General features: G+C 37.0%; 1 protein-coding gene across 8 annotated transcripts in view; it reads left to right on the forward strand.

Moving 5' to 3' along the window:
* Positions 1 to 17,084, forward strand: part of LOC141908312 (uncharacterized) — a 73,320-nt gene that overhangs the window by 26,046 nt on the left and 30,190 nt on the right. For 5 of the 8 annotated variants that reach the window (XR_012619599.1, XR_012619598.1, XR_012619601.1 and 2 more), the window contains 2 exons: positions 15,981 to 16,061; positions 16,131 to 16,315. Coding sequence is in view for 3 of the 8 variants with exons in the window: in XM_074798304.1 (XP_074654405.1) it covers positions 16,243 to 16,315 (73 nt within the window). In the remaining 5 variants the exon portion in view is untranslated. Of the gene's footprint in view, positions 1 to 13,433; positions 13,473 to 15,980; positions 16,062 to 16,130; positions 16,316 to 17,084 lie in introns of those variants that run through there. The other 3 variants (XM_074798306.1, XM_074798305.1, XR_012619602.1) reach the window with 2 other exon arrangements.

The following is a 17,084-nucleotide window of genomic DNA, read 5'->3' on the forward strand; positions in this document are numbered from 1 at the left end:
AACAAATTCCGCACAACCAACCCATCTTGTTTTACCTTCAGCAGATTACACAGTAATGCCTTCCATGCATCTGCTTCGAAGTAACACCTTATCCGAGGAATATGCACCCCATCGTCGTTCCTGAATGCATGGGAAATTTCAGTTGGTGTCTCAAAGTCCTTCTTTTCTATAGGAGTTCCAGCGATGGCGTTTTCTGCAGCAACACCACTTACAACCCACCAATGTACACCTGAAATAAAAAAGTACCCAGTATGTAATCTAATGAATAACATATAAGTAGGCAGCAAAGTGTAGATTTGTCCGCGTGAAATTTCCTTCAATAGCAAATAAAAAGGTACTATGCTGAACTAGTATTGAAAATCTCTGCTGACCAGTGGTCACTACAGACCTAAAAACTCACATTTATCTTGCACTGTTTTTTTTAATCGAAGACTGCTTGGCAACTTTCTTTCCTCCAGTAGCTTTCGTTCGTGGTAGGCCAACAACTATAACCTCATTTCCCTTTGGTCTACCTCTAACACTCATTTTCTGTGCGAGCTTTATCAATGGGAGCTGAAATATTTATTGAAATGACCTAATTTAATACGTGTAGTACCAGTACAACTTTTTCTTTATTTTTATGTTAGTACCCACCATAGTTAAATTCAATTCCCAACATCAGGTACACTGCTGATATTAAGTTCAGTTACCCTTACCTCTCTATTTCTACTACGGTAGTTGATGGTAAATCATTACTGCTATGACTGTTTGCTTCATTACTATTACGACGGTTACCTAGTTTGATCAGCCTGAAATAAGTTATGAATTTAGTGTATTCCCAAAATGAGGTACACTGACCTGTAATGCATTTGGGGTTCAGTTTGCTTATCCTTTCCTCAATATTTTTACTAGTTGACGATGATTGATTACTGTTAAGGGAGCGTTCACAAATTACGTACCTCAAAATCTCCCGTTTTTCAGCCCCCTCTCCCCCCTTGTACCACCTTTGTACCAAATTCACTGACCCCCTTCTTTGGTAGGTACCATGGGACCCATGACCATCCCCCCAATTATATTGATACCAGGCACACATAGAACAAAAGTTCAATATGAAGAAATGACACAACAAAAGAATTTAGCAATTATAGTTGTTTATTGATTTTATATACCCGGCACTAAGAGCCGCGATAAAACACCAGTGGTATCGGCTATTTTCACTTGAGTATGGTGCATAAAGTATGTACTGATGTGATTGATTAATTCCCCCCTCCCGCAAAGTACGTACCTTTTTTGCTGACCCCCCTCCCCATGTACCACTTTGTACCAAAATTCAGTAACCCCCTGCCCCCGATAGAGGTACGTAATTTATGAAGGCTCCCAAACTTCAGTTAGGACTGTTGATGTTGAGCCATTATTGTTACGACTGTGAACAAGAGTTTGGAGAGTTGATTGTAAGACATTTCTGTTACGTGTTTGGTCAGTTGATGGTTAGCCATTACTGTTACGATTGATAACTACAGTTTGGTCTGCCTGAAAGAAGTTAGGACAATGAAATCAGGAGAACACTAAGGGATATTAGGGGTATGATGACATGAGGGATAGGTGGTAACGAGGTTCCTTGTAACAAGGTTACACTGTAGTTCCTTTCCAGCTGTATAGGCGTCACCACATACATGCAAAATAAGCTTACGCCATCTGGTACAGGGTGTGCACAATTATCTGGGAGTGAAAGGCTTAATCGATTGTAGTCTGTATATAATGAATCTACTGTATGCGATATCAAAATCTTGCACAATTCCATATATTATTCGCCATAAGACTTGTCAGTGATTTTAAAAAATCTTTCAACTGTCTTCAAGGTAGCACCCAGGGTATGTTTCTTAAGCATCTGTGTTAAAGTGGGCCTACCTCATTATTATATGTGTCACACACTATTGCTTTTTCCCAAAGATTGGTCAAATCGTTTAACACCCGAAGTCGCTGATGGAAGAGACTCATGCCGCCTTCACTGGTCAGCCAGTTTCTGCGCCACTTCAAATGCCTTTTTATCTCAGGCGAAGCATGTTCGATCATATCTTTATCTGTGAGAACACTTTCCATATGATATTTAAAAGGTTAATTTCCGCTAACTAATATGGCCACAAGACAGCTATCTCCAATTTTTGGTCTGCAAGTGTGTCAGGGTCGACGTACACTCATTCTGAAAACTAAGATGATAGCATGAAGCATGATGAAGACTTCCCAAAACAAGCAAATGGCTACGAATGAAGATCGCAACATGTAGGCGATGGATGGATCTAAATATAAATGGATAGTAAATGTCAAATTTACCTGGGCCTGCAACATTTGATTACATATCTTCTACATTATCTGCACATTTGTTCAATTTTGTTGACATTTTCTTCAGATCGACAAGGGTGACACATTTTCTGTATGATTGCTGAATATGGTGAACTGAAGAATCTTTTTGTTAGGCTTTGTCGTTAGGATGTTCAGAACTTCTTCACTTTGATTTTCATTGAATCATCTCTTCTTGGGTATAAATCTATACGTTTCAAGGAACCAACCATGATATCAAGGAATATATTATGAGGACCAATATATTATGCAATATTAGTCATCTGGTCATGATGGGCTAGCTAATTTATCATTGAATACATACCTCATTACATTCATGGTTATGTTCTCTTGAGAGACTAACGACAACTCATTTCTGCCGTTCCTTGGAGAAGCATACCACAAACTTTGCTTTGCAACCAGTTTTAGATCTACTAAAAGGAGGAGAAAGATGGGTTAACATAAGGCTCATTGGGCAGAAATACACTGAGGGACAAAAAAGGACCATAAGAATTAGTAACTTTATTTTCCGGTAGCCAGCCCTGCATGTGACATCAATCAAAAGATTAAAACATGATTACCAAGCTTTATATCAACCTTCATTTTTTAGTCCACTTGGGACTTTAGTCCCAGCGGGCTATTGCGTTCACTTTTTGTCCATCCATTTGTCCATCCATTCGTCCGTCCGTCCGTAGACGGAATCCAGTTATTTTTGGAAGTTTTGAAGCAATTCAATGTAATGTCTTGATATTTGGGTTACAAATGTACCATATCTACCCTAGACACATCTTTAGCCCAAAAACCCTGTCAGAATCTAGATGGCCGACTGGCAGACATTGTGGTTCGCCAAAATCAGCACTTTTTACCCATTTTTGAACTTTTTGCGTGAAAGTTTGACGACGCTTTGATCAATTACCTCGATCTTTCGTATATATTTGAAATACCCAAGGGTCCATCAGAATGAGAAAAATTGGGTTGATGGGATAAAGCCGGCCGTCCTATGACCTTTTTAGTGCCCAAAAAAGTCAATTTTGGACCGAATTCTGAGTCTTGTAGCTTCCTACAGGTTTATTGGCAGCCATCTTGGTGTCATCAGTACTCGTAGGTGGGAAAAGTTTTTCCACATTATATTGATACCTAAACATATTGTGTTACCACAATCAATTGGAAAGTTGTAGCTCATAACATTTTCTATGATATTGGTGAGTTTCAAGGTCATTGCTTTTTGTTTATGGCCACCAGGAGGCGTTGAAAAATACAATTACTAAATATTTCTATATTATATTTGTACCTATGCATATTTTGTTACCACAATAAATTGTAAAGTTGTAGCTCATGACATGTTCTATGATTGTGGAGAGTTTTAAGGACATTAGTTATTCATATGGTAACCAGGGGCTGTTGAGTAGTAGAATAACATTGTTTTCCTTATTATATTGCTACCTAGGCATATTTTGTTACCATGATCAATTGCAAAGGGGTAGCTCACGACATGTTCTATGATTGTGATGATTTTCAAGATCATTGGGTTTTGCATATGGTCACCAGGGGTTGTTGAATAGTAGAATAACTTAGTATTTCCATATTGAATTGGTAATGAGGCATGTTTGGTTATCACAATCAATTACAGAATCATATCTGACATGTTCTATGATTGTGGTGAGTTTCAAAGTCATTGGTTTTGTATATGGTCAGATTGTTACGGTTAGATTGCACATGGTTAGATTGCTGAGCATTTGAAATCACTTCCCAAGTCGGCATGACGTCCCTGGATAACAAAAATTGGGTTGATCTGATCAAAATGGCCATCCTATGACCATCAATTTTGGACCGAATTCTGAGTCTTGTAGCTTCCTACTGAATTATTGGCAGCCATCAGTACTCATTCGTAGGTGGGAAAAAGTTTTTCCACATTATATTGATACCTAAACATATTGTGTTACCACAATCAATTGGAGAGTTGTAGCTCATAATGTGTTCTACGATATTGGTAAGTTTCAAGGTCATTGCTTTTTGTTTATGGCCACCAAGGGGTGTTGAAAAATACAATTACTTAATATTTAGGGTTTTCTGTTTCTTCACAGAAAACCCTATTGAGATTCGCGTGATTTTTAGGGTTTTCTGTTACATCACAGAAAACCCTATTGAGATTCGCGTGTTTCTTATTAGGGTTTCTGCTGCCTCGGCAGAAACCCTATTGGATTCCTGCTGATTATTATTTCAACATATTTTCCACTGAGTTTCGTCACATAAAAATCATCTTCTTTTAGATTTGACTACTAACAACTTTGAAACACAATGTTAAACTCTGATAATAATATAACAGTCTCTTGCTGCGCGTAGTTTCTATGGATGTACTGTGCTTCCTATTTCAAACTTGAAGTTACTTAAAGATTACACCGGTGGAAATAGCAATCGTCAATCATGGCGCGCATTGGCGCACACTGGCGCGAATCTGAAAGTTTGTGACGTCATTTCATAAATAAATAAAGAAGGAAGGCTCCGAGAATATCCAACTCACAGGTTACTGTGAATAACTGGGGTTCGACCATTCACAAGTTAAAAATATACTTCCTTGTTTGTGAAGTAAGTTTATTCATACTGTTATTAAAAGCAGTTCCTTTTAACCATTCTATGAAAGTATAGTTTTGTTCGTGGATATCAATACTTCGAAAAATCAACAGCGGTTTATTTATTTATTGTACCGGTATGCGTTTTCTTAATTGAATTGAATTGGTCCGGTCCAAAAGGTGGGTCATACTAGTTAGCGTCAGAAAATGTCAGCCTCGGTGATACCTTGTTATCGTCGAAATTAAACGGTCTAAAGTCAGTTTATACATCATATACATTACAAATTGGAGGTCCCTTGTACATGTACATCACATCGTGACGCAGCGGCGATGGTAATGTCATAGAAGAACAAAGTTAGTTGAAAATACCTACCCTCTGCACCGATAAAGAATGATTGCAAGCCAGAGGTCAGTGACAGACAGTCAGTAGTCAGGTAATTGGGAGTGATGGTACCGTTTATGATTATGTTTACCTAATGGTTATTGGACGTCAATTTCATATGTGAATTGTAGTCCCCATCTGATCGCTTGACTTGTCCGGCAGACCGACTTGTCAGTCACTCCTCTACTAATAGTAACACTATAAGGCCTTCCCTCCTGCATACCCTATTGGCCAAATTTGTGCTTTGGGCCAAATTCGGTTTCCTTATCTAGTCGACTTTTTTCGGAACCAATAATAACCGAATATGCGCTTAAACTGTCACTAGCGAATAGTAAAAACACCGTAGCTTCGTTCTTCTCGATGTTATTTCCCCTAAAACCTGGCACATTAGTACTTTGCGCGTAGTAGCACATGTGGGTCAACATATCCATGTTGTGAGTTGACCCCTAGGTGGCACTCTTTCAAAAAACGGAATGTGATGAACTGATTTCGTGTGAAATCTTTGCTCGCATCCCTGAACGACATTCTATTCAGAAAGGCAGAAACCCGTTATCGCTGCTTGCAGCTATATTTATTACTAGGGTTTTCTGTTACATCACAGAAAACCCTATTGAGATTCGCGTGTTTCTTCTTATTATTATTTTATGTCACACTATTTTCACTAAAAGAACTAAGGCTTTGTTACCTTGCCGCTGTTGTCGATACAATCCGTATGATACCGTTCAGCTCACTGAGATCTACAAATGCTCCGCGTGTTTTTTCACGAATCATCGTTACAAAAGCACTGTCGGGCCGTAAACATCGAAAATTTAGCCCCATTCAATGGGGCGACATGTTTTTCGTGAGTCGTCATCCCGAAATCAACCCGCAGGCCGATTGTCACTTCGATTATCAATTCAAGTATAAATGAACTAATTTATTGCCGCAGACTTCACATTCAGCCGCGGTCTTCAAACAGTAATTTCAACAATAGTCCATTTTCCTCATCAAGTCATATTACCGATACACTGGAAATTTACTACTTTAGATTTTGAAAGCATTTTCGAGCCGTAAACATCGACGAATCGACGTGTGTCACTACATCGTCGTTCCGGGGATCAGCTGCAAGTTTCTCCTCATCATGAGAATCAAATCGAGTACAAATTAATTTGTTACTACCAGTGATTTGGCTGCGGGTTTCAAGAAGTTAGTTTAATAATACCTATTTTTCTTTGCCAAATTAACCGTGTATTTACTAAGATAAATCTTTAGTGTACCGGGGAGTCGTAGGCCTAAACTAAACACGCCGAAGAGATATAGCGGAGAAAAGCTGTTATGTCGACGAGGTATCAAAATAAAAGAATATATTACTTTATTCCGCCGCGGGCTTCAACCTCTATATCAATACCATCAATTCTCTATATTTCCTACAGTACATACCGATCATTGTCAAATGCACAAGGCATTTACTAAATACAAGTATATAAAACACTCTTATCCGTATGTTGGACTCACACTTGACATTCGGAGTAAGCGTTCGCTGTGGGGGAAAGGAGATTGTTCGCTGTGTCGAGTTTTACGCGACCTTAAGGCTTTAGGCCTACCGGTACTGACATATACTGTCTCAAACAAACACAGTATAAATGTTGCGGTTATTAACGGACTCATTGGATTGGACTTCAAAACAAAATTTACGATATTTAGGAGGGTTGTTATTCAATAGGCCTACGACAAATAAGTCCGGATGTTAGGCCTACGCATATACATAGGCCTACATAGGCTAATTGCCTCTACTAGGTTAATGTTAAGATCACTGTAGAGGAATCAGATTTATTAAAATGCATGTTAATTAGTGATTAACTGGTTCTGACTTGCAACGATCAATCACAATTATCAATTATATTGGCAAAAATGAAGATTTTTTTGAAAATTTCGTCTGAGCAGACAGCTTTATAAGCCAGACTTTTCGTTTGAGTTTTTTCATCATAAATGAAACTGGTATTTCATTAATTCCTAATCACTTAAGCCGGGCGTAGGTGGGCCTTGCGATGGCTTGTGACTCACTGCGACGCCATTCACTTTGACCGCCAGCGATGATTATGTCGACCTACGCTCCCTTGCGACGGGTTGCGACTGTCAGCAATGCCAGTCACAAGGAGTCGCACGTGGTCTACTTTCCGCGGCGCTACACGACTGTTGTTTTGAAGTTCATTCCAATGAGTCCGTTAATAAACGCAATAATTATAGGCCCAAGTCCGATATAAGTCGAAATAGTGCAGCTGGCTGGCGCATGTTTATGGCGGTAATCCGGTCATCCTCTTCACCGAATGGTTGACAGGCCGACATTACACTTTTACAGTAAACACACAAATTGCATGTGTCTACCTGTCTACCTTGTTAATATGAAATTTGGTTCGAATCCCAAAATTTACAGAATCAACAAATATAAATATATTTGGTTTGAATCCCAGAATGTACGGAATATAAAACACAAATTGCATGTGTCTACCGTTTATTCACAATACTTGTTCATTGTTAACCCTTTCAATACCACATAGTGTCTCCGCTGCTGTACCGGAGGGAATTTAGGGGTTTATAGGGATATATTTGAAACTTCATAGAATAGTTACCAAGGTATCTGACACAGAAAATGTATATAGCATGTTGTTGATAACTTTTGGGCCAACAATGTAGACATAAATGATTTGGATATAAGTGAACTTGAGGTCAAGGTGACATACTCCAAGATGGCCGCCATGAAAAAATTCACGAAAAAGTTTCAGATAAACTGCTCTTTCTCCCAGCAAGATGCACTGATCTATTCAATTCCAACTGAAACTGTATGCCATATATCCTTACTTTATGTAGTAAAAATTTCAAAGCAATAGAACAACTAAAAAATTTATTTTTCCACTTATTTAGCAACTACTCCACCGATATATCGGAAGGTCGGATGTACGGGGTTTCATTGGGGTATAATTTCAGGCCTTAGAAAATTGTTACCTATGTATTTGACACTGATACATTGTATACCGTTACCTATGTATTTGACACTGATACATTGTATACCATGGTGCTGATAACCATTGGGCTTACAAATAAGACAAATTATTTGGATATATGTGACCCTAAGGATGGGCAGTTTCTGGTTCTTCATTATTGTTATTGGTGTCCGTTGCCATGACAACCGTATCAACAGGTTCGAAAAAAATTGTCACTGATATCATCTAAATCATTGCCGGCACTATAAACCTATTTTCTGACTAAGTCTCATCATCTGAACTGCTGCTGTCATATTCGTTGTCTCAATTTGTTCACTACCAAATTCCAAGTCACCAGCATCACTGTCAGCATCATATACAAGCTGCTGAACCGTTTCATCCAGCCAAACTGTTTTTTCCTGGCTTTTGCCATCTTGGATTTTATGCACATGGCAGCACCGGTTGATACTGATAGATATGCCCTTCTAGAAGAAGGGTTAAGCGATACCGTATCACATACGGTACGTGTATGCTACCTTGCCAATTTGTACCGTTTGCCATACGGTAGTGGTATTGTAAGGGTTAATAAGGAAACAAATATATTCCGGGTTCGAATCCCACAATTTACGGAATTAACAAATATAAATATAGGCTATTGGTCCCGAGATCCCATTTCAAATAATGGGACCTGGGTTAGGGTTAGGGTAATGTACTCGAGGTACCAGAGGCCATCCGACTGGTACTAAAAGCCATCATGGGCACCACAGGCCAACACTCAAAGGTACCAAAGGCCACAATGCTAGCCTTATAGTACCATTGTGTGGCCACTAGTACCAAGTTTAAAACATGATTATTAAGATTATTATTAATGATGTTGCAAGTGTGATTAGGCACTTTTATGGGGCAAGTCTTCCTCTATCCTTTCCAAGTATCAGAACTTGTTTAGTCCTTGCTTAGGAAGATGTTTAATTAGATCCTATGTAGCGGTAAATTTCCTGATGAATGGCGTTGTAACACACTAACTCCTATACATAAAAAGGGTGATACTTCTAAACCTGAGAATTACAGAGGTATAGCAGTTGGTAGTAATATTTGTAAATCATTTTGTAGCGTTATAAATAATCGACTCCCTGCGTTTGCTGATAGACACAAACTCGTACCAAGTTGTCAGATAAGTTTCAGAAAAGGTGCAAGAACCTCCGACCACATACTAACTCTTAGTACAATTATTAACAAATACGTAAATAAACTGTGCAAATGTACAGTATACTGTTGCTTTGTTGACTTTGTTGACTTGAAGTCAGCGTTCGATTCTGTACAAAGAAGATTCTTAATCTATAAACTTGGGTATTGATGGTAAAATTCTATCTGTCCTAGAAAGTATGTATGATTCAGTCAACTATTCTGTAAAACTTCCAAATGGTATAACCTCCTTTTTCCCCTCAAATGTCGGTGTGAAACAAGGTTGTGTAGTTAGCCCTCTTCTTTTTAATCTCTTTATCTCAGACTTGCCAGATATATTTAGTGATGATTGTGACCCCATTTTGTTAAATAATAATCATATAAGCTGTGTGCTCTATGCAGATGATCTGGTTATGTCACGATCTAGAGTAGGCTTGCAGAATGCTTTAGATAAGCTGGGTGCCTATACTGAACAGTGGGGACTGTCTGTTAACATTAAAAAAACAAAAATTGTCATCTTTAACACCTCTGGTTGTAGACTGACAAATTATTCCTTCACTTTCAGGGGAACTATTGTAGAAATTGTTGATAGTTATTGCTACCTTGGTATTACATTTACTGCAAGCGGAAAGTTTAAAAAAGCTTGTGAAGTTCTCACAGATCAAGCCAAGAAAGCACTCTTTAAAATTAAAACTTATGACCTTAGAGAAAATGTCATAGTTGGTATCAATTTGTATAGAACTTTAGTCGAGCCCATTCTCACTGTAGCGAAGTATGGGCGCCTTTTTACCCGCAAAAGTATAACTCTCATAATCTTATGACACTGTGTAATCTCCCCCCATGGAAAGAGCGAATGTGAGTTTATGCAAATATATCTTAGGTGTCAACAAATTTGCATCCAATGCTGCTGTTATTGGTGAACTAGGCATATACCCTATATTAATTAAAGCTCTTGTACATAGTAGTAAATATTGGTTCATTGTTTGTGAATCTAGCACATCTACATTAGTGAGACAGGCATATATAGAATGCATATCCTTGATGCACCAACAAATATGTAACTGTAACTGGGCATCTTTCCTAAAAGATTTATGGTTAAAATTTAATCTTGATGAAACCTGGTATAATCAGGGCAGCCAATCTACATCTAAATCAATCAAAACTTTAAAAAAATATGTTGTAATCCGGATGCGCATCCAATTGATTAGTAATTCTACAATCCAACGAATTAGTTGGTAATGTCTCTAAACTCAGAACTTATAAAACTTAAAAAAACCTTCTCTTTTGAAAGAAACCTCTTATTTATAAAGAATTTTAACAAACGAAAAACATTTTCTCGACTCCGCGTAAGTGCTCATAAGCTCAAAATTGAAAAAGGACAGATACAGCAAACCTTTTGTACCTGCAGAAAAACCAATGTGTAGATTATGCAATAATAATTGCATCGAAGATGATTAATATTTTATACTATACTGTCAACTCTATAACATGGAAAGACAATCCCTCTTAGATAGCCTTCAAAATTTTATTGCAATCGAAAATCTCTCTAATGATGAATTATTCTCATTTTCATGGGCTTGCATGCTTGTTTGCCCATATTGCTATCACACGGATTGATAACTTGCTTGGGGAGTCGATAACTTTCGTTAGAAACTTTCTTTGGCTCTGATATTTACACACATTTAATGCAGTAATAAAATCTAGGTTCCTTTCGTATATTGGCTATATGGGTTGTCGTTTTCATTTTTTTATGATTTTGTTTAATCGTTTTTGTTATTTCAGCAGCGCATACCAACCTTGGTTGAGCATGTGTGATCAGTCTTGAAATCGGTATTCATGCGCGGCATAGTGCTGCCGACAATTCAATTCATTCTTTATTGACGCAATTAAAATTTCACAATAAAAACTTTACTTTCACGTTTAAAAAAAATTCTTTTAATTATCTTTTACTTGGGTGTTTGCGTTTGCGGCCATTTGAAGAATCTGTACGAACATTTATATTTTTCAGTTTAAATATCTAAAACATCAAAACCGCTTTTCTGTAAAAGAAATTCTGAATTGAATTGAAGACTGGTTCCCTGTCTCCAAAGAGCCAGGGGGCAGTAGTCTATGGTGGCAATAAACTTTATCAGATGATCGTTGTGGATTGTCATTTGAAGGAAATGCAACTTATTTTTGCTTAATGTCTTTATTATTTTAGAAAGAAAAATCGTGGCTCCTATTTTCGTGTTCGCTTCTCTTCACCTGAAGTCACTCGAGTTAGTCACGTTTTTTCTTTCAGTTGTTAATGTTTCTATGCAAAATCATTTCCACGCAATCCGATGTAATCTAGCAATTATCAACATGATGATAGATTCCGTTAAGACACTACAATATTCAAATAACAACTATCCAAAAGCTTGCACTAACTTGGTCCACGTCTACAATAAAACCATTCCGATTCCCAGTCCCCGTGTGTAACATTTCATGAAGTGATGTAAGACAACACCGATCTCTTAGCTCTTTAAAAAGTAATCAGTTCAAAGTTCGATTAATTCTGCTACAGAAAAACAAAACCACCAAGCCAGCTTTCAGTACAACCATGTCAGCAAGCCCATTTTTAGAATTTCTTTCTTGTTACTTTCTTACAACAATGATTCGGAAGTCTGTAATTTAATCTCTGACTATGTTAGTGCTATTACTGACGTCAGAAATAAGAAAATTTGTGAATAGATACGTTATCGTCGTATAGGTGCTGCCCTCTCTCCTTTAAATACCAAACCATGCTAGTTCTTTCCTCTGCTGTAACCCCTGTAAATATGTTATATTGTCTATTTTAAATTTTATCATGTAATTCTTGTGGATTTTGTTCAGTGAATTTACCTGTTTATTTTTCTTTTCCTGTACCTTTATTGCTAAATTTATTTTATGCTTATTTGTTTTATTGTAAAACCTTCCCTAGGTGGCAATAAAGAAAGAATTGAATTGAATTGAACTCCCTTCCCCCACGGCGAACGTTTACTCCGAATATCAAGTGTGAGTCCAGCTTACGGATAGGAGTGTGTTATATACTTGTATTTAGTAAATACCTTGTGCATTTGACAAAGATCGGTATGTACTGTAGGAAATATAGAGTATTGATAAATGGTTAAAGCCCGCAGCCGAATAAAGTAATATATTCTTTTATTTTGATACCTCCTCGACACCACAGCTTTGCTGGCGAGGATCGCGTCGCAAGGCCGACCTTCGTCCAGCTTTAAGGTTCTGCACGAGCCCAAGAAATATCTTTTTTTCATTCAAAAGACCTTTCGCTCAAAAATTTTTTCGTCGGAACAAAATTTTTTTCGTTCGAACCAAAAATATTCGGTTCGATTGAACCAATTTGGAAAATCATTAGAACAAAGTTGAAAAAACTTTTTTTCGTCCAAACAAAAGGTCTTTCGTTCGAACAATCATTCGATCGATCAGAACCGTTTTAATTTGAACAGATTTTCTTGTCAGAATATTAAGTTTTTCATGCGAACAAGTATATTGTAGAAAGTTTTTTCTCCGAATCAAAAGTATTAAGTATTTTGTTCAATCGAACAGAATTGTTTTCATTCAAACATTCATTCGAAAAAAATTGTTTTCCCTCAACCAAATTTTTTTGCCGGGACAAAAAGTTTTTCATTTCAACAATAACATAGCTTTTTATTCGAACACGTTCTTTTGTCAGAATGAAGAAAGGTTTTGGTTCAAACAAAAAGCGTATTGTTCAATCAAACAGAATCGTTTTCATTCGAACAAGATTTTCTTGTCGGAACATTAAGTTTTTTGTTCGAACAGATATATTGTGCGATCGAAACATTTTTCATTCCAAAGAGCAAAATTCTGGTGGAACTAAATAGTCTTTTCGTTACAATGAGTAATCTTAAATCGAATAAAATAATCTTCTTATTCAAACACAAAGGTATAATCTGAACCTGGGTTTACTTTGTATCCAATATCCATATTATCCCTTTCAGGTTGAAGCCCGTCTTCCATGTTTCTGACCATGAACGGAACACAGCTTGTTTAGGTCGTTTTGGAAATATACTCTGTCGGGTACATTTTAGATTAAGTCGTTTTGGAAATATACTCTGTCCGGTACATTTTGAATTACTCTGTATATCGTCCATCAGGAGAGCGAAGAGAAGACGACTGAGGATACTACCTTGCGTGACTCAACTAGTTAGACCAATTTATTCCAAGATGAGACAGTTTCGTTGAATTCGGCCACCTGTTTTCGTTAAGAGAAATATGCTGAGCCATTTAAGTGACCCATCATTGATACCGTTTCCGAATAGCTTATTTAGTAATCGCTGATGTTGGACCTTATCAAATGCTTTTTTGAAATCCATAAAGATTAATTGCGGCCTAACAGTCCATTTTCCAGAGTCAAATAACCATCTGGTCCAGTCATCCATAGTTTCAAAGTAGGCCTCAACGACTGTTTGTCAACTGTCCTTTTATAAAACCGTTTTGACAGTTGAACAGGATTCTAACTTCCCTTCAATTTTTATGGCATGTTGCGGCTGCATCAACTTACACACGATCGTCGACACAATATTCTGACAAGATCAAGAATACCAACGAGGATGAGATGAAAACCCTTTATCGCTGCTTTGCAGCTATATTTCTGTATAATTTTTGTATCTATGCATATTTTGTTACCACAATAAATTGTTAAGTTGTAGCTCATGTCATTTTCTATGATTGTGGAGAGTTCTAAAGACATTAGTTATTCCATATGGTAACCACGGGGTGTTGAATAGTAGAATAACATTGTATTTTCTTATTATATTGGTACCTAGGCATATTTTGTTACCATGATCGATTGCAAAGCTGTAGCTCATGACATGTTCTATGATTGTGGTGATTTGCAAGATGATTGGGTTTTGCATATGGTCACCAGGGGCCGTTGAATAGTAGATTAACTTAGTATTTCCATATAATTATAATATATATTATAGTATCTGCTGACATGTTCTATGATTGTGGTGAGTTGCAAGGTTATTGGTTTTTTATATGGTTAGATTGTTGAGCATTTGAAACCACTTCCCAATTCCACATGGCGTCCCTGGACCCCTAGTTTATATCAATATAAGTGGAAAATCTTAACTTATTTTAAAAAATGATAGATCATCGGCCTATTTCCGGTTTTGAGATCTGCATCGTGTTTAGTTGTTGTGAAACAAATCCAGGTAATAATGCCAGTGGTAAAAATGCCATAGGAAAGAATGCCAGAAGTAAAAATGCCAGAGGAAAAATCACATCATAGGTAAAAATGCCAGAGTTCAAAATGCCAGAGGGAAATATAAGGAAAACTAAGCAAAGAATTTATTAACAATGGACCTGATATTCTTATTTACATTAGCTTTTACATAATGAATGCAGAGATTAGATATACATAACATATACCTACGATAATAAAAATAAAAAAATGAATCAAATCTATGAAATAAAGTCTTACATAAGCATGAAATTCTTAAAAAAATTTCTTATTTGCACAAGATGATATCGAGTAATTGATACAACATATTTTTAGATCATCGGAAATTAAAAACTTAATGCTATTGCTCTATGCAATTTATGATATCAAAGCAACAATTAGATGATTAGTTTATGAGATATTTTCGACAAGCTAGTTTTTTGTAATTAAAACAATCAAAGATTTGGCTGCAATTGTACCCAAAAATTTGAGTAGTTTTTGACGAGTTAGTTAGCTAGGATTCATGATATCAAAGCAACAATCAGATGGATAGTTTATGTGAAGTTTTTGACAAATTAGGGTTGTAATTAATAGAATCAAAGGATTAGAAGGTATGGTACCCTGACACCTTTGAATAGTTCTTGACGAGTTAGTTTGCTAGGATTCATGATATCAAAGAAACAGTCAGATGAATAGTTTATGAGAAGTTTTTGTTGTAATTAATGGAATCAAAGGTTTAGCAGGTGTTTTTCCCACAAATTTGAGTCGTTTTCGACTAGTATGTTGGCAATAATTCATCAATTTACCCCTCTGGCATTTTTACCTCTGGCATTTTTACACCCCTGGCATCTTTACTTCTGGCATTCTTTCCTATGGCATTTTTACCTCCGGCATTATTACCGCGTACCTTTGTGAAACAATATCTAGCCAATAGCAGCTCACAACACAACCAACGATAAGCTGTGTGTATTAGTGATCGATAAAGACGCTATATGTCTTGAAATCAAAAGCCTGACTGATAAAAATCGCGAAACATATGAATAATGCCATGAATAATGGAAATTTTCACAATTACTGACATTTTTTAGCGGGTCTTCTTACTATATGCGGGCCTTGGAAGCAAATCTGATACTTTAATTCTGGTGGCCTAACTATAGTCTACCTAGCGGTCGTTTTCCTGATCCCAAACAACGTCTAAACTCTAGGGCGAGAGTGCACAAATGCCTATAACTATAAGGTTAATTTTCGTCCCTCATTATTATGAGGGACAAGGCTTAGAGCGTCTGTTTCACCCCATCAACTTCTTACCTCAAACTGATTGTTCAGTAATCCTATAGAAGTTAAAAAACGAATTATTTCAGAACCTAATTCAGCTTTCATCGGAAATGTTCACCTCTGCTTGACTAAGTGGTGTGAATAACGGAGATGGTCATTTCCTACCGGTCAGTATAATATAGAGGAACGTGGGGTAATAATTATCCTAGTATTTTGAATTTTTTTTCTGTTTCTAGGTCCCAGCGACTAACCTAACACTCTAGACACTATCCTAGCTCTTCGACAAAATCCTGTGCAGTAGGCTACTTGGAACTGATATCGACCTTTGAAGGACGACTAGGGCTTGACATGTCAAAAAACACGAATGTTGAACATGAAGAAGACAAAAACGTGGATAAACTAGTCGAAGATTATAGAGCTGGTATGTTCACATCTATGATCAGCTGTTTTTAGCCCACTTTAGACTTCATTCCCAGTAGAAGTAGTTGACTATTTGTTACGGTAGAAATTACCAAATTTTGACCATACGAAAACTATTAGACGACGATGTTCTTTACATTCACATTTATTCGAAACGACTATAAAAACTGGCCACGTAGTGCGCAGGTCTCCTTTATATACCCAATTGTTTAGGTTACCGAGTCCTGCGAGTGACGTGAACCATTAATACATATCATAATACATGTATAACAGAATCAGCGATCGTATCATATTTAATATAGGAACCATATAACACTATTGTGTTGTTCATTTTTCATCCGTCCGAAGATGAAACTTGCAGTTATTGTTTGAAGTTTTGAAGATGCTTCTATGGATTGTCTTGATATTTGGATTATACATGTATCTACCCTAGATTCATGTGCCCCAAAAACTAGCCCAATCAAAAGCAAGATGGCCAACTAATGGTCATTGTTGTTTGCTAAAATCAGAACTTTTTACACATCTTAAGCCCACTCAGTCCCAGCGAACTATATTACATTCTGCTTCACGTCTTGTCTATCCATCCTGTAGACAGAATTTAGTTTTCTTGGGAAGTTTTCGATATGCTTAGATGTATGGTCTTGATATATAGTTGATGTGTGTATCTACCCTTCATAATATTCTTGTTCGCCCACCTGATACCTACACACCTTTGTATCAAAATAATTTCATGGAAACTGGTTTTTGGATTAAGATTTTGAATTAAACAA

Source organism: Tubulanus polymorphus, chromosome 7 (genome assembly GCF_964204645.1).
Source record: "Tubulanus polymorphus chromosome 7, tnTubPoly1.2, whole genome shotgun sequence".
In the NCBI taxonomy this organism is placed as follows: domain Eukaryota; kingdom Metazoa; phylum Nemertea; class Palaeonemertea; order Tubulaniformes; family Tubulanidae; genus Tubulanus; species Tubulanus polymorphus.